The sequence below is a fragment of the Thunnus maccoyii genome, chromosome 13 (genome assembly GCF_910596095.1).
Source record: "Thunnus maccoyii chromosome 13, fThuMac1.1, whole genome shotgun sequence".
Lineage (NCBI taxonomy): Eukaryota > Metazoa > Chordata > Actinopteri > Scombriformes > Scombridae > Thunnus > Thunnus maccoyii.
In genome coordinates this window covers 29,779,756-29,798,003 of record NC_056545.1, presented here as the reverse complement: position 1 = coordinate 29,798,003, position 18,248 = coordinate 29,779,756, and the positions used below count along the sequence as shown (strand labels likewise).

Here is an 18,248-nt window from a genome sequence, read left to right as displayed (position 1 = left end):
ACATTTGATAAAATGGAAGCTTATCTGTTTTGTGAAACACGTTCTATGTGAATTGGCCACAGCCTCTCTCTCCCACCATTCAACGGGTGCTGGAGACGGGAGACTGTTATGTACTCACACAAACAGCTGCTCCGATGACTTCCCCCTGTCCTGTGCACGAGCACGAACACCCCCTGCTGACTGGCCGGAGCAGTGTTATGTGGCTCACCCATTTACAGAGCCATGGCTGTGTATGAACACCGGATTTTTTTTCAGCACACACACAGAACAGACAGCTAGCTGACAATGAGGAGGTGTTCACTAAATTTGACAAAAAGTGTATTGGATTAGAATCGCTGACTGTACCTTTAATGCCCCTTGTGGATGACATATGTATTGCTTCAAGCTGTAGTGAGGACAACTTTGTTTTGTTTTTGAATTCCACTGGAAAACCAGAGGACATGGAGGAGACTGTTTTCCAGACTTTCGGATCTGCAGAACTGGCCTTTCATCTCTCACAGTGGGGGTGAAAGAATTGATGCTGGCCAGACCAGGCACAGTGTTCTCAACCTCCTGAGAGACCGAGGACTGACAAGATAATGAAATTAACAGCAGGATGTTAAGACATTTAAATGACCCCTTGGGTCAGTTTAGCTGCGGAACACCTGAAAGAAAACAAGCCAAGAGGGTTCCAACCCCACTTGAGTTATGACACTGAAATGCATTTTCACATCAGAACAAAGAATAATTACCAGGATTAAACAAGGAACAACTCTCTCTCATTCTCTTCCTCTCTCTCTCTCTCTGTGTCTCACAACACACACACACACACACACAGACACATACACATACACACCCTCTCTTTCTTTCTCTCTCTCACCTGAGATAAGACAGCTGCCAGACCCCTTACATAAATAACACATTCCTGGAGTGATTTCACACTGTATTTTCTCTTTGCTTAAGCCCAAGTCTGAGTTAATGTGAGGTAGCTGTCGAACTGCCCAGTAACCCCGCTAGTATTACTCAGCAAATATTTTCCTGAAATATGGCCCGACTCCCATGTCCGTACGATATAAAATAAATTAATTATCCATTCATAGATTTAACGCATTAGTTACTATGTGGCCACACTGCCATCTAATGACCTTAGATAGTTTAGTTCTCTGTAATACTAAGTATAAGATAAGTGTCAAATTAGTGTTGTCCAACTTCTGTGCATCCATTTGCAGTGTTGGGAGTCTTTTTTTACAGTTAATTAATCACAAAATTCTTCTTTGGCAACTCTTAATCATATACTTCATTTCACTATAGACAACTAAGTGATCAGGTTATCTTACCATTTCAAAGATTTATTTTTCATCCGTTTGATTCTTTTCTTCCATTATGTACACTTTATGAATGCCTCATTTATTCAATTATTGATATAGCTGTAAATAAATGTCTTCATTTATGGGCGAGTCATTGTCAATGTGTGTTTTTTAAAGCAGAAGATAAAGGTCCCTGTATCAAAAAGAATCACAACATCTGGTTATGATTTATTTTCCTGCAATTGAAGGGTGGGGTAAATCCTAAAGTAGTCATATTGCTCCAAAGCTGATAGTTTCCAGACCATCAGCAAGGGATGTACAGTATGTGGTGAAGGCATACTTGTGTCAAAATGAAACACTTGTCATTGGTCTCTTGTTGGGAATTAGTGAGAGTCTCATAGATTTTATGACATTCTCTTGTGAGTAACGGACAGTGTTTTGCTTTCACATAGCTTTCTGAAAAGGCAACAATGTAGGGTAAGCCTTTGTTTCATTTCTTTTTTACTCCAAACCAGCAATTATATCAGAAAACCCTGCATTTCTCCACCTGATATTTCAAGGAACAGTGTGTAATAAGTACTGTTTAACGATACAATAAAATGGTAGCTGGGAATAATGCCCACCTGCTCATTAGAGGTAAGTACTTCTCATCCCCTCTGAGTGAGACATGACTATCACTAGCCTAAGATTCATGAAACGAAGTGACATGAGCATTGTGGCCTCAAACATAGATACATATTCATTTGGTATTTTAATATAAATATGCTTGACTATTGCATATTCGAGATTAAAACAGTGTTCCAATAAAACCACTATATTAATAAAAGTCAAACTACTAGTATAAAAACAAGGAGAGAAATCAATTATATTGCATATTTTGTCTTCAGTTTAAGTAATGTGGACTCGTGTTCATAAGGGAAAAGTTCTGATGTCTTTGAGTAGGACTGGAGGTAGTTCTGAGGAAGAATATTTTGTTAGGGAATAATAATCGTATGGAGTGTAACGTGAAAGTCACAATATTGTGACTTCTTCAAAGGCAATTATTCAGATATGTTTGTGGAGAAAATATATCAGCAAAAAGACTACTATTGACTGATGGAGTATATGAAGACTTTGCATTTTTTGCTTTTGACAGTCCAAATCTGTTCTTGCCTTTCTAAGAATATGATGCTTTATACAATTAATGTTTTTATCAATACTACTGTTCATTAAAAGATGCAGGTACCATGATGCACTACTCAGATGATTGGTAAGATTGGTAATTATCACTAGGCCTCTGACTGGCCTATAACTGCAGTAAACATACTGTAATGAGATGGTACAGTGTATAGTGTTAACTGAAGCATACTGCATGTTGGAGAACAGTCAAATCTCATCTACTGAGGCCTAAAGAGGACCAGAGAACTTGTTATAATTTGACATTCATTTTGGTTCATTCATTCATTCATTTTATTTGATTTCCCTTTCCCTCAAATTTGAGCAATGGGGTTGTTTGTAGTGAAACGTGAATAAGGTGGACTGGATTCAAAGGGCTGCAATGAATGCCATTCAGGCCTAACTTCCACCTTTATTAGGTGTCCCTGAATGTGTCCAATCTCCACTTCAGTGTGAAACTGACAGGGTTAAGAGAAGGCGCTGACCTTGAATTTGCTGGATCAGCCTGTCCTTAAACATGTCAGCTCGCCAAACTGAGTGAACACAGACCTGGATGATTACATGATGAGAAAACACCTTCCTCCCCATTTCCTACAGCAAGTAGGAGTTCTGTTGGCACAGAAAGCAATTCAACTCACACCCTCCTGGAAGAAAGGGGTGTCAAATCTGGTGTGATGTGGGATGGGCATGCCACCAGCTGCCACTCGGCTCTGTGCATTCTGGCTCATGAGGCTAAGACAGGGACTGTGCCAAAGGTCAGCGCGAACCACCCTGTGTGTCATGCCCTCCCAGTGACGCTCATCACCTGCAGGTGAAAATAAATGGTTGGTGACACCATGTGTCACAGAGGTGTTTGTCTGTAGCCCTCTACAGGTCAACCAAAGAGTAACACTGACAAAGACTGCAGTGTGGAAAAGAATGGTAGATAATGGGGGCAGAAAAATCTGAAACAAGACTAGGTCAAAACCTAGTGTATGGCTGGACCGTTTATGGTCAATGTGTGAAACTAAGGCCAGTTTGTTACAGGGATAGTCAGTGGTAGTGTCTATAATGTGAAGTCCTGGATATCAAATGTTCATCAGCAATTTTCTGTAGTGGTCCCAGTAAAATTTGTTGTTAAAGTGTTTCTACAGTAGCCCAGAATGGACAAACCCAACACTGTCGCTAGAGAGGGCCTTTCACATTTTTCGGAAGTTTCACAGCTACCGTATGTTCTCCTACATGCTTGGAAGGGGGAGGGGTATTCAGTTGGTTGCAATCTGCAACCTCACTGCTGGTGTGAAAGAAAACTGAATATTAGGTTATCATTGGATGTATTTCTTGAAGATATCATACATGTTTCAGATAGTGTTTAAATTCAGTTTAGTGTTAGTTTGTGTTTCACACATGTTCTAAATTCCTCTGTGCTATGTCTATTCTAAACTTAGTTCTTTGCTGTGTAAGATGAGGCAGTTGTGTGTTTAACAGTTAGGTTTATTCTGTTATACTTTTACCTGAGCCAGTGATAAGATAAACTATAGTTATGTAGATGTTTATGTGTAAATCTGATAAGCTTTTAGAGGATAGTGTGGTTTGCCCTTAATTTAATATAGTAGTAATGTTATTTTGTGATGTTACTTGGTGCATGCTTATGTGCTGTCACATATGGTCGTGAAGAGAGACTGTTCCTAGGTTAGTTGAACTTTTGACTTGTGTTTCTATCTGAGGGTTGGTTGCTGACCTGTAAGGTTAGTAAACAGATGTCTTAAATTCTGTACAAGTAGTATTTAAGGGACTGGTTAAGTGCCAACTTTTCAGACAAAGAAAAGATAGCTAGGTGGTATGTACCTTTGTCTCCAGAACTACGATGTATTATACTTCTGATTGTATTATTTGATTACATTATTTCATAACCTAACAATGCTCTCTTTTTGTGTTTATTGAGTGATCAGCAATTTCCCATTACACTGGATACCACTAAATCCTACACACTGCACCTTTCAAATTTAGAATAGTAGAATAAAAAACTTGAATTGGAAGGAAATTAAGGCTACAGCTGAATATCTTTAAGTAATTTCACATCATTCTATCAGCATTACTATTTAAAGCCACAGTAGGTGTTTGTTTGACTCACAAACATCTGATGTTTTTATTTGTACATGTTTAAACAAATGTTAGTATACCTGCAGTATATGATGTCTGATTTCATTTGAGATATATTACAGACTGTCACAATAAATGTTAGGAGAAAATAAATGTTCAGCAAACTGTAGGTAATGTGTTTGATCTGTTTAATCCAACTATCTGCTCAAACCTCAGCTGAGATTCTGTCCTTTCAGTTTGTTGATTTGGACCACACAACTGAAAAATCTTTCACTATGACATCAGAGCTCACCCGAGAGCCTGCAGCTCACCTGTCTGCATGTCTCTGTGCAGGTTTTTCATCATAAAGTGATGCATGATGCATGATCTTAATGACACACATACAATAATAACTCTGCCCTTGATCCCCTCATAGGAAAGGGGAGGGAGACGGCATTAAATAGTAAATATTTCTCCAACTAATTTCAAAGATTATTAATGTTTGGATTGATTACAGAACATTCTTATTAGCTAAACTCAGTACTCAAAAAGTACTTGGTGTCTTAATTTGCTTTTAGGGGGAATTTTCAACAGGTTGTTTCATTAAATGACATTTCTGAATAATGATCATATATTAGTTAACTACTCCTCATGCCTGAAATTAAATATATCAACTGACTGATGCTAGTATTGTCCAATGAAGACATTTCAATTCTATGATATTTGAAATGTTTAAACTATAAAAACTAACTGCTTCAGATTCTCCACCGTTCATCGACTCCACTGCTACTTCCAGGCTGCAGCTAGTCGACAATGCGCAATACAGCTTGAAATTGAGGGTTGCCAGATCATCAGGTCGGGTATCCCCCATATCCCGCTCTTTCACGGTTTATCATTATAAGCCACCTTTTGCAGTAAACACACTAGCTCACTGACCGGCAACTCCACATAGATCTCACCATTAACATTATGTGGAGTTAGTGTTGGGCAGTATGACTAAAAATTTGTATCACAGTATTTTTTAACATTCGGGTGGTTTCATAGTATATAATTTTTTGGGGGGGGCTCTAGTGGCCATGGGTGAGAGTAATCCCAGCTGTGTAACTACTACACATAGATATACAGCATTTATCAACACTGTCATCCCAGAGACTGTTTCACCTCCACAAAATCAACTGGAAGAAAAGAGCAAGGCTGGCTGGACCAAATGTTCAACTCCACCTGGTAAGAAAAATGCAATTACAGCATGTAACTGTGTGAGGAATTACAGTATGCAAGTCTCTAACATCCAGCTGTGGTCCATGAACACTGCTCAGTGTCTATCTCGTTAATTTATCCTTCCAAATTGGAAACTTGCAGACATGAATCATTTTATTTCATCTGCTGAGTTATTACTCTAGCATGAACAGATGCTGAGCTTTCCACAGCCTCAGACGTAAACAAGACAACGTGCAAACTGCCTCGGATGTACGTAGTTCCCAATGCAGTTAGCCATAATGCAACTGCAGACGGCTAGTTCCTGTGTTTACTTTCATTCAGACTCAAATGCAAAATTTTGAAGCAATTTGTGTAGAAATCATGTTTATTTCTGAAGCAGTAGGAGGCTGATGGAGGTTGCCCCGATAACCGTCAATTTATGCGAGGCCTTGATTGACCGAATCACAATCTGAATCTCCGGAATCTCAATAACACCGCTACTTGGCTAAAAAACTGGTATACTGGATGAATCAGTATACTGCCCAGCACTATGCGGAGTTAAAATGGCACCATCGTTTGCGATCTGTAAAAATATTAGTACGGACAATTCAGCAACACCTTAACATGGTAGGGACATGTCCCTATCGTCCATACCCAAATCTACACCCATTAATGAAGCATTCTGCTGATTCACAACCATAAGCAATGCCCTCTGGCTTCAGAACTGGTAATAACAATCACAGTTCTAATATTGCTGCGATTCTGACATATTATCACACTCGTATTATGCAACAGTACCACTTAACTTGGTACTTACTTGTCGTGTACTAAAAAGACAAACTTTGATACACTTTCCACTATTGCTTCAACACCAGGCATGTCTGTTGGGCATGCCAGCCGACCTCCCATCCTTCGGCTAATTAAAATCAGATATTTATTACAACTGCCATATTGATGCAAATACTGGCAACAGTCCAGCCAATTCGAATCAATTACTCACTAAGAATCATAGGTAGTCAGGGTATAAAATAAATAACCACACCTAAGAATAACCAGTTCAGTGTCACCCATTCATTTTATTCTTTCTGGTGACCTCCATTTCTGAAAGAAAAAGTAATTTTGCTATTAAAGCTGTGTTGAATGATGCTAATTATTCTGCCGCTCACAGCTGCTTAAGTTCCTGTTGGCAGTGGCTTTCTTTATGTGAGAATGTTACTGCTTTGTGTTGCCCTTCACTGTCTTAATAATACAGTCCTGTAGAAATAAAATAACATCTGAGGAATTTTGTCCGCAACAGGACATCACTCAGATGCAGCAATCTTCCATTTAAAACACGTTGCAAGGATCACACTAATGTTGTTTTTTCCCTAGCCTATGGCATTTAACCCTTTATAGGCCTCTGTTAATTTGCTCACAGCAATTAGCACATAATTTATTTGGAAAATACAGGGATAATATGTATTTTCTTTCTGATATTCTATAACCTCACTCGCCTTCTGCCCTTCCCAGCCTCTGCATCACTGACACTTGGGTGAGAAGGGAGTAGGAGAGGCTCCTCAAAGGCAAGGCAGTGGGTCCTCACAGCATCAGCCTCAAGGCACTCTGTGTGTGTACAGTTAGCTGTCAAATGCGTGGACAATGCTATCATATACCAGCTCCACAGGCGTTATTCCCACCCGCAGAAGCTGGGAAGCAGGATGAGAATGATGTTATTTGATTTCTCTGGTGCTTTCAACACCATCCAGCCTTTCCTGCTTGGGGAGAAGCTCAAAGCGATGCAGGTGGATACCACGGTTTCCTGGATTGTGGACTGACTAGCTCACTGACAGGCAGCAGTTCATCTTCCTCCAGGGCAGTGTATTGCACACACTGCAGAGCACACACAGGGCATCCCCGGGTAACTGTATTGTCAGCTTTCCAGTTCACTGTCTACAACCTCTCCTTTTAAGATTCAACTTAGGGTCACGGCAGCTCCACGAGTTATTTGATGACTCCTCCTCTGTGGGGTGCATAGGTTAGGGCAAGAAGGGGAGAACATGAGTCTGCCAAAGAGTCTTGTCGGGTGCTACAGGGGCAACCATTTGCAGCTCAACATCAGCGTGACAAAGGAGCGAGAAGTGGATTTCAGCCTGTCACCATCCAGGGTGAGGAGAGGAAAATGGCTGGTGTCATGGTATCCAACAGACTACTTAATGAGTTCTACTAATTAGTGGAGACCGGCACACATTTGTTATGGCTGAGAACGAAAACAGGATTAACAAAGAGGTGAGAAAGACTGTCTCTGTTCTCTATGACTGCACAGAAAAGAGGAGAGAAGAACTCCATCTTGGACAACACTTTCCACCCTTTCTATAGGAAGATGCAGCTACAGCACATGATCACCTTCATCTGTTTCAACAGCCATAAGACTGTACAATAATTCCTGTACAAATACCTCCCATCTCAGCCAGCTTGAAGCTGGCTGAACTGTACTGCCCTGCACTGACAGCTTGAGGTACTGAATTCACAGGCTTTAATATATAATGTGTAGCATCATATTAGCTCTCCAAAGTCACATATCCGCTCTCATAGTAAATTGTTTGTATATCACACTAAAGCAATCAAAACTGTCAGTAGCATCTGTGACACTATGCAGATGTGTGTAACTGTTTAGCATATGTTGAAAATCCTGGATCCACATTTTATGTAACCTCACAATTGTGCATGTATTTTGATTACTTACGTGTGTGTGTGTGTGAGTGTGTGTGTGTGTGTGTACTAGTAGAGAACAAAAGTCACATAAAGAAATCCTGATAAACCGAGAAAGGAACAATAGAAAGGTATCAAATCAGCAGCATCAGAAGCTGCTGGTGTGTCTGCAGGGGGGCCTGGCTGCATATCCAGTAAGGTGCTTCTCTGCCCACCAGTGTATATGTTCATATGGTAATGCACTTTATTTGGAAGCCTAAAGTTGGTCTTTAATTTAATAGTTCTATCATATCACATTATTATCATCATGTTACATTCCACCACCCTTTGAAAAATGTAATGCAGTTACATTTACTCATTCTAACTGACCTACTTTTTTACTTTCATCCACTGTAACTACATCTTTACACAAGTGATGTGACTTTTACTTAGGTGAAATTTTCTAGTTCTCTTTCCATTCCTGCTTATGTTGTTTTCATTTCCTTTTTACTGTCTGATGCCTATTTTCTATTTTGAATACATAATTTTCAGTTGTATTTGTTGCCTTTATTGATTCAGATTATCTTTGCTGGTGCAGCAATCCCATCCCATTACAGTGTAACTACAGTTTCATCTTATTTTTTCTTAATTTAAATATAATAAAAAATTATTATGTTAACATATATTGCATTATTCAAACCTTTTCCAGATTTAATTGCAGTCAAATAAGCCTCAAGTATGATAAGTTTGTTATCACGCCCAGGGGCGGACAGACTCAGTCGTCGGCTTAAAGTGCTTCAAGGTTCAAGGATTTTGTCTTATTTCTTACTTTTTATGATGTTTTTGTTTGTTTTATGTTTCCAAATTACAAAACTACGTCTGTGTTATTTTGTTTGTCAAGGAAGGGATTGGTATTAGCTCACTTAAGTAAACATAGCACAAAAAGTAAGAAAATTTGTGTTTGGTAGATTATTTCTTTGTTTGTACCAATGCTTCTTAACAATAAATCTTATACCGTTGGAAAGCCTGTTCATTTCCCTTTTAAATGGTGCCACATTTGTAAGGAACATGCATTTGTGGGATGAGCAGCAGAGCTGAGTATGTGGGTTGTGCCGATGAAAAATTTGACAAATCTTCTCTGCCAATGCCAAACAGCTTATTCTGCCATTGACTCTTGTTTGGTGTTGGTGGATTGGATGATTGAAGTTTGAAGAAACAAGACATACTGGCAATTTAACAATTTATTCATTTAACAAACAGGAGCCTCAGTAGCGTGTGGGAGAACCATATACAGCCACTACAGCCTGGCACCTCCTCCTCATGCTGGTCACCAGCCTGGTCACACACTGCTGTGGGATGGCATCCCATTCTTCAATCAGCATTTGTCACAAGTCAGCCAACGTGGTTGTGTTGGTCACTCTGGCACGAACAGCACGCCCAAGCTGATCCCACAAATGTTCAATGGGTTTGAGGTCAGCACTGCTGGCAGGCCATTCCATCCTCTCCACTCCCAAATTCTGGAGGTAGTCTCTGATAAACCCCCCTCTGTGGGGGCGAACGTTGTCATCTTGGAGGATAGAGTTCGGTCCCAGACTGTGGAGATATGGGATTGCCACTGGTTGCAGAATCTCATCTTCATACCTCTCTGCTTTGAGATTGCCTCCAATGATGACAAGCCTTGTTTTTCCAGTGAGGGAGATGCCGTCCCACACCATCACACTGCCTCCACCAAAAGATGTTACTCTATCGGTGCAGCAATCAGCATAGCGTTCTCCTCATCTTCTCTGCACTTTGACCCAACGATCCAAGTCTGGTTTCAGGACTCATTTGTTATTGATTTAAAGTGGTCTGAGGAGATGTTGCTCTCTCTTTCAGATGACACAACTTCTGGTATAGATAACGTAAATGGGAAATGTTTTAAGATTGCAGCTAGGCCGCTTTCCAAACCAATAAGTAATATTGTTTATAGATGCCTACTCAGTGGGACCTGTCCAGAGCTATGGAAAGAGTCTAAAATCACACCCTTACCCAAAGATGGAAAAGCAAGTTTTACTGGCTCCAATTGTAGACCAATTACTATACACCCTGTGCTAAGTAAGATACCTGAAAAGATACTTTTTAATCAAATGTTGAATTATTTTAGTAGAAATGGATTACTTACAAAAGCCCAGTATGCTTATAGACCAGCGCAATTTACTAGCACTGCATTAGTACACATTAATGATCAATGGTTAATATCTATGGATGACAGGAGTTGGGGCTGTGTATTCTTAATAGTATATATAGTATTCTTATTGCAAAGCTCAAATGCTCATTTGGATGAAATGTTGACTCTCTGGCAGAATACAGCAAGTATTTTTCAATGGCAGTTTTTCTCACTGCAAAAATATATCTTGCAGTGTTCCACAAGGGAGTTGATTGGGTCCATTTTTATTTTCAATTTTCATAAACGATTTACGATATGTGTTTAAAATGCCAATGCAGTTATGTATGCTGATGACTCAACTCTGTGCATCACCAACTTCAGCGGAGCTGAGAGACAATCTACATGCTGAGTTGCATCGCATTACCAAATGGGTGAGAATGAACAAATTAGTGCTAAACATGACAAAACTAAATGTATTGTATTTAGTGGTAGGAATTTTCTTGCTAACACCACTGCACTTAATCTCTTTATAGATGGGATATCAGTTGAGCAGGTCACTAACACCAAACTACTGGGTGTTAGATTAGATAATTTATTGTCTTGGTCTGATCAGACTGACATATGTTCCATCTTCTGTTATGATTGATTTTGTTCAGTCATTTGTTCTGTCACACCTGGAGTACTTTCCAGTTATTTGGTCAAGTGCTGCTGAGAAACATCTAAAAAAAAAAACCTCCATTGTTCTTTCTGTGCTAATGTGTGTGAGATGAATAGACAATTATCATGGCTAACTGTGGAGGCTAAATTAAAATCTTGTCTTCCGTTACTCATGCAAAATGTTGTTTGGATTAATGAACCATACTTCTTTTGTGAAAAACTAGTATATAGTGTTTTTGTCATGGGTATAATACACATCAAGTGAGCACTGGTTATCTGGTGGTGCCAAGTCCATGAACAAAATGTATGTATGTTCTTTATAGAGCTTCTTCTGCTTCTTGCTCCCCATTAACATCAGCCCAAAGTAGATTTTCTTTTAAAAAGTTACTAAAACAAAAATGGATGAATCCCATATAAATGTTATTGTAGTTTTTGCTGTTTTGGAACCTTTGATTGTTTTTATTTTCTTGTTGTTGTTGTGTATTTGTGACTATTTTGTTTTTTTTTTAATTGTAGGTTACTATTGTTTATTGTTTCAAATGTAGAGTCATTTCACTTATTTTCTGATCTTCATCTTTGGCCTGCTGCCTTTTTTGTTTTATTGATACAGTGTGATTTTAATTATTGTTTGTTTTTATTGTTTTTGTTTTTGTGTGGACCTCAGGAAGACTAGCGACCACTTTGTGGAAGCTAATGGGGATCAAATAAAGAATTAAAAACATTTTTTTATTTCAATTCTCAATCAAAAATTGATAGAAATGAGCGTTTGACTTCGACCTTCGAATCAAAAGCAGGATCTGCAATTCTCTTTCCTCTCCACTCCTGCCTCCTTGCACACGTCCAAATAAGAAAAACAACAACATTTCAAAGACGACGCAGCATAGCTTACCGGTAGCCTGCAGCATTACTTTTCCAGACACCGTGGTGACTGCCAGAGTCGGACATGATGGAGAAACAACAGAACTGGAAAATCCTCCTGCTTCCCTGAAGTCACCAGTGTGGGAACATTTTGTCTTTCCCGTCAGTTGTGTAAACAACGAACGCATCGTTGACAGAAAAACTACAGTTTGTAGGCTTTGCTACATACTTCAGTAAAGTTAGAAATATATTGACATATTCGAACTTCCCGGATCAACAACTCATAAGCAAAACGTTATTAAAACACAAATTACGCCTCTTTCCTACCGTAGTAAGGTAGACGACGAGCTACAACCTAATTTCATCAAAATGAGCTGTTCTCCGAGCAGGGCGAATAACAGTGTTCTCTATGTACAGCCAGCTGTGAGACGAGTGCGTAGAGACCGTCTAAAAAGTGCAACACTTAAACTTAGTTTCCTAAGTTAAAGTATTGCACTTAAGCCTGCACTGCGAAGAAACTCAAACTGTAGTACCCTTCTGCCATCTAGTGGCTCTTCTTTTTGTTTTTGTGTTTAACAGTTTGTTCCCAACTGACTGGTGCAATAAGTTATTGTTGTTACATTTTAAATAAATGATTTAAATTTGACCATATAGCCTTAATGTGTTATATCACACTTGATACCATGTAACCTATCTTTATAAAGAAGAATTTGAGAATGTAAATGACAGTTGTCAGGGCATAAAACCAATGATCTGTTGATCTTTACAAATCGAGACTCCATAGTCTAATAATGGCATAGCTGTCAGTGCTGGAAAAAAAATGTTTAAATCGAATCGCATCGTGACCTTAAAATCTAAAGTCAAATCAAATCGTGTAATCGGAGAATAATGACACCCCTGATGATAAGGAAACATTGTGTTTGTGACGGAAGCCTAAGCCTGTGAGTGTATGTGTGTGTGTGTGTGTGTGTATGTGTATGTGTCTGTATTGGTGTGGGGGTGGTTGGGTGGAGTGGGGTCCTGTCTATCTCACATCCTTTCACGGGGATACTGAATTTCTAGCACCACACCTGGTCTATTCATATACAAAGAACCCACAACCCAGTTTATAGGTTCAAATAAACAAGAATATTACAGTGAGGAGAGAGAAGATAAGAAAAACACCATCACATGTGATAACGACACAGTAAGACCCTTTGAAGGGATATTATGATAGAATTGGAGATAATAAGAAAAATGACAAAGTGTGATAAGGCCGCTAAAAATCATAATAATTCCTTCTTTTGCATTACCATAGATTTTTTTCTTTTTTTTAATTTCAACTAATAAAAACTGCAATACAATCTTCTGAAACAATTTTCAATTTCTGAAACAAGTGTAATGAAAGCAAATCAGCCCTGAAAATTCACAAACTCAGATCAATACGTACACAACCCGTGCTGATGCTGAATTTGAGTATCTCAGCTCTGTGCATCCTCAACAAGACATTAACCACCCGGATCAATAACATTCAAGGGCAACGAGCAGGAGAGGATGAACACCGAGTTATGTACGTTATATCATAACTTATAAATGATATGCATGCAGTATGAGTAGTAATCATTCACATATAAAAACAAGGATTTATGTATTTTTATGTAGCCTAGATTGTGATGACCTTTAGTAACTCCTGGACTATTGCACTTGATTTGCTGTTATCAGCAACACACGCTGCAAAACAGGAGTCAATCCCCACTGGGGAGATATTAGTAATCTCATAATAAAAGACGGTGACAGACTTACTTTAAGACGGCGCTGTCCCCCTGTCTGACGGTGATGTTGTCCTTTAATACAGAATCTCCGCTTCTGGCTGGAACTCCTGCAGGTACAAGGAATAACAATTTAAGTCCGAGGACGACAAGGCATTTTCCAGGCACCGCCAAATAGCCACGAATTCCCATGTTTTTATGTCACTGCGCAACTTCCAGGAAAACTTGAACCGTCGGGTATTCCGTTTGCGTCTTAAGCTGCGGACCGCAAATTCCACTTCACAAACAAGATGCCGTGTAGCCTGCTGGAATTGCGTTCGACCTAATTTGTGCTCCAAGTAAACAGGCTTCTTATGAAATAGCCTACTATCCGTATCGGCAAACGCAGGGGTAAAAGTGTCTTTCCGCCCGCCAGCCGCTCTAGGAAACTGACTTCGGAGGAGAGAAAAGCACCGTGTTTCTCAGAGAAATGCGCACCGCCTCCTCCGCTTCAAACTGTAATCGCCGTGAAATGGATGCTCTGGCAGAGATGCATCAGCCAAGTCTCCTAGTATGTTTTTTTTTTCTCTCCCTCGGTGTTCTCTTTTCTTTTTGTCGTCTGAGTGAGACTGTGTAAAGCTGGGTACACTCAAAGCAAAAGGCTGAATTCGCTCCAGTGTCTTTTTTTCCCCCCGCTAAGTAGGCTACAGCTCCTGAAGTCTCTCCCTCTCTCTTCCCTCTCTCTCTCTCTCTCTCTCTCTCGCCAGGTAGCATCACTTGCCTGTACCATGAGGACCATATGGTCTGCAGCCTGCACTATTCTCACAGGCTATCCATAGGGGTTAGAGTGAGCTGGCTCTCTAAACTGGGGTACAGGGACCTTAGCAACATGACAAATAATAAATCATCATGTGACACATTTGATATGATTTAATCATAGTGAGCAGCCGTGCATATGAGAGGGTCATAGATGTTGATTTAGTTTCTAATTGTGTCAGTTGTCTGCGCAGTACACATGGAGATGGTGAGACTTGTGAACAGTACATATTCACTCTCATACTAATTGGGATCACTTGTAGTGCAGCCGCTGTCAATGGGGGTGACCAGCTGGAGCACCCAGGGGCCTTGAGGTCACAGGATAAAGAATTGTTAAATTTCACTTGACACAATCCCAATCAGAGAATGAATCTGGAAAATTATTCTAATAACAGGTTTCACACTGGCCACTGTTTAATCTCGGTAAGTGTAGACTTGAAACAGAGCTTTTGTTGATTTACTGTTGAATAATTTAAGATAGAGGTCCTTGGGACACAATCTCTTTAAATGGGAGTCCATTGTGTATTGATTTGACAACCAATGACATGAAACAGGTCAAGAACCCTTTATAGTGAATTTAACTGTAGTGTGTATTCACTGTCATCCTCAAGCAACAGAATGACACAGACCTACAAACAAAAAATAGTTTTGCTTTGGGCTTCATGTAATAAGACCTTTTTTCAGAGGAGGTCTGTGACCTCATGTGCATCTATTCATGTGTTCTAAATGGTTCTTAACCAAAAGGTCCATGCTTACTGCTTTGTAATAACTTAATTGAAATTTTGTTTGAGAATATGCAGCACAAAGCACAATATCTATTGACATACTAAGGGTCTTAAGGTGGTCCTGCTTACCTAATCTTGAGGCTCTGTCTTGAAGAGGACCATTGTGTCAAAATCTACTTTCAAGACCTTCATTATTTCAGTTTTGTGCTTACATGTTGCATATTTATAAATTCATTTGTGTATGGTCAAGTTACAATACAACAAACCTGGGGCAAGATAACATTCTGTCATAGATAAACTTTTTGCAGTGCACAGCTTTAGTTTAAAAAGGGGGCTAGCAGCTGATTTTTGCCCAGGGCTCCCCTAGTAGGTTAATCAGTGTGCCCATAAAGGAGCAAATCACATGGCCACCCTGTATGTGATGAACAGCCAGTCATGGCCCAGTGAGTTCAATAAAGAGTCTATCACCTGTATTACCTATATGTTTCTTGTGAAAAATTCATGAAGAGAAGTGTGACATGCTGTAGTCTAAGTTAAAATTTATTCATTTAGGGAACAAAAATCTACTGTATGGGGTTTTTTTTCAAGTCAAGAACTCTCAAATTGACGTAAAATAGTTAATTTTAATGAAATGTTATCCCATTGACCTCTGCCTGGAAAGATCTGTATTGATGTCTTTAATTAAAAGCTGCATAACCATCTTGTAGAGTTAAAAAGGCAGAAGCTGGAAACCTTTGATCAAAAAGTCACATTCGAAGTTGTAGTAAAAATTAAATACCTTACCACTTTTAAAGGCTGCTGGGAGTCCTCGGGCCTTGCTTTTGTAAGGTGTCATTTAGACTTAACAGGTGGATGATGGGTAATTTATTCTGAAAATTCAGCTCATGTGTCTTTTTGATGGTTCGGTTGAGGAGGAGAAGTAACTTTTGGAGAAAGTGTGAAAGTTGCTGCAAGTCTGAACCTCACTGAATCACATTCACTTTGTTTACTAATGTGCTCCTGCATGTGCTGTTTCTCCCCTTCCCCATCTGTATGCATGCATGGGATGCTGGCCACTAGGGATGAGAGTGGCACTTTGCTGTGCATCTAACAGCAGCACTCAGAATTACTATGACAGCGTTCGAGTCTCATGAGAAGACTGAACAAGATAATTTCTTTACCTTAACATCAATTTGGCACGCTGTTAAGATATTGGATGGGAGGCAACAGATGACACTGCACTGACAGCTTTGGGTGCCAAGCGCTGGGGAAAGATACAAGTGACACACCGCATTGTTCTTGTCTTGTATCAAATGTTTGTACAAGTGTGAAAGCACTGATGGCTCGTATTTGCAGGCTACAGTCTGTTGTGTTCATCATTCGCGTCTAAAAGCATAAAAGCCTTTCTCTTGTGCGCCGCATGACACGGTGCCACAAAGACAATAATATCATTTAGCAGGTGTGACGATTTTAAAAGATTTTATTGCCCACTTTCTGGTAGTTGCAACAGTAGAGCAGACAAACTTTAGCACAATGGAAGTGTCATTAACCATACAATATATTATCCACTTTGTCCTGTGTATATGTCCCATTTACTCTGTCTCCACCATTTTAAGGCAAGTAAACACCATAAATTCCTCTGATTCAAATTCCAGGAAATGTACAGATAACATACATGATTAGTTAAGTAAAAGCCTGAGGTATTCAGGTTAATGTAACATATGAGCAGTCCATCACATTTAACTGTTGTTCAGTTTACTGGATGGTTGTTATTGAGGAATTATGATGATGTCTTGGGCCGGAGAAATTGGGCAAAGATAAGACTTAATTAAAATTATATCTGCCTGGGATGCAACACAAGTCCTGACGATGCGCACGTCTTAATGGTTTTTAAATTAAAACTCCTCCCTGACCTCAGCAAAATCTAAGATATGTGGTCTTAATTAGAGTCAAGGGTACAGTGAGGGGGTGTGCTCAAGCACTTGCTCACAGACGGGGGTGTCTCAGTTGATTAAGACTGCAACATTTAGTCATGTGATGTCACTTAAACACCTTGGTGGCCACCATTATCAATGCACTGTGAGGATGAAAAATGGTAGCAATATAATCATGAGGAAGGATTGCAGGTATATGCAATATTTCAGCAATCAGCTCCACACAGTGGTGTTCTGAGGATAAAATAAGACTGCAATCCATTTCAATCCATGTCATGTGCATTATGTTTTTGACCCTCATTGTTCTGCCGTACAGCAGGTCAGGTACATCCGCTGACCTTGCCAGAGATCCACCTCGAGCGAGGGTGCCAAGCATGCAGAAATGACAAATTAGAATGGCATTGTTTGTCGCACGGCCCACATGAATCATTCTTGATGTATCACACAAACAAGGATCAGAGGAGAGCAAAGGAAAAAAAAAAGACTCAACTCAGTGGCCTAGATCAACTACCCATGCTCAAAAATAGGAGGGGGACATATTGATTTTAACATGCTCAAATGAACAAAGCCATTTCACTTAAATCAACGTCTTTTTGATTGGTTGCAGCCGTATACAGTCCAGCTCTTCCTGGCAGATTGCGTTTCTCATTTATTTCACTTATACATGCAGTGACATTCACATAATTTCCTGCTGTGTCGCATTAACACCGGACTCTGGGTGGTTTATTCAAACAATCCATGCTAATCTTCATTCATATCATGCAAGGATGGGCAGAGCTAGCAGACAATGGACCGGCCTCTGACCAAAGCAAGCTAATACCCAAGCAAAAACATGGGTAGACTGAATAAAGAGTGCTCACTCAATGGATTCAGTCATCTGCAGAAGCCTGGATTCCACTGGCACACGAATGCTAATGTTACGCAACTTCTCCATGACAGGCTGACAGTCTGGGGTCAATCATTTTGTAAAATCTCTTACTCATATGTGAAAATAGCAGGAAGCAGAAACATTGTATTCTTTTGTGTTTGATGGTTACATT

At 39.7% G+C, this 18,248-nt stretch overlaps 1 protein-coding gene across 2 annotated transcripts in view; it reads right to left on the bottom strand.

The window, feature by feature from the left end:
- The window catches only part of opcml (opioid binding protein/cell adhesion molecule-like), a 204,026-nt gene extending 187,863 nt beyond the window's left edge, over nucleotides 1-16,163 (bottom strand). Inside the window, exons 1-2 of one of the 2 annotated variants that reach the window (XM_042431510.1) lie at nucleotides 16,079-16,163; nucleotides 13,810-13,885 (exon numbers count right to left, since the gene is read on the bottom strand). In XM_042431510.1, the coding sequence (XP_042287444.1) occupies nucleotides 13,810-13,885; nucleotides 16,079-16,130 (128 nt within the window). In that variant the 5' untranslated portion in view covers nucleotides 16,131-16,163. Of the gene's footprint in view, nucleotides 1-13,809; nucleotides 14,743-16,078 lie in introns of those variants that run through there. The other variant, XM_042431509.1, reaches the window with a different exon arrangement.
- Between the last annotated feature and the right edge of the window lie 2,085 nt (nucleotides 16,164-18,248).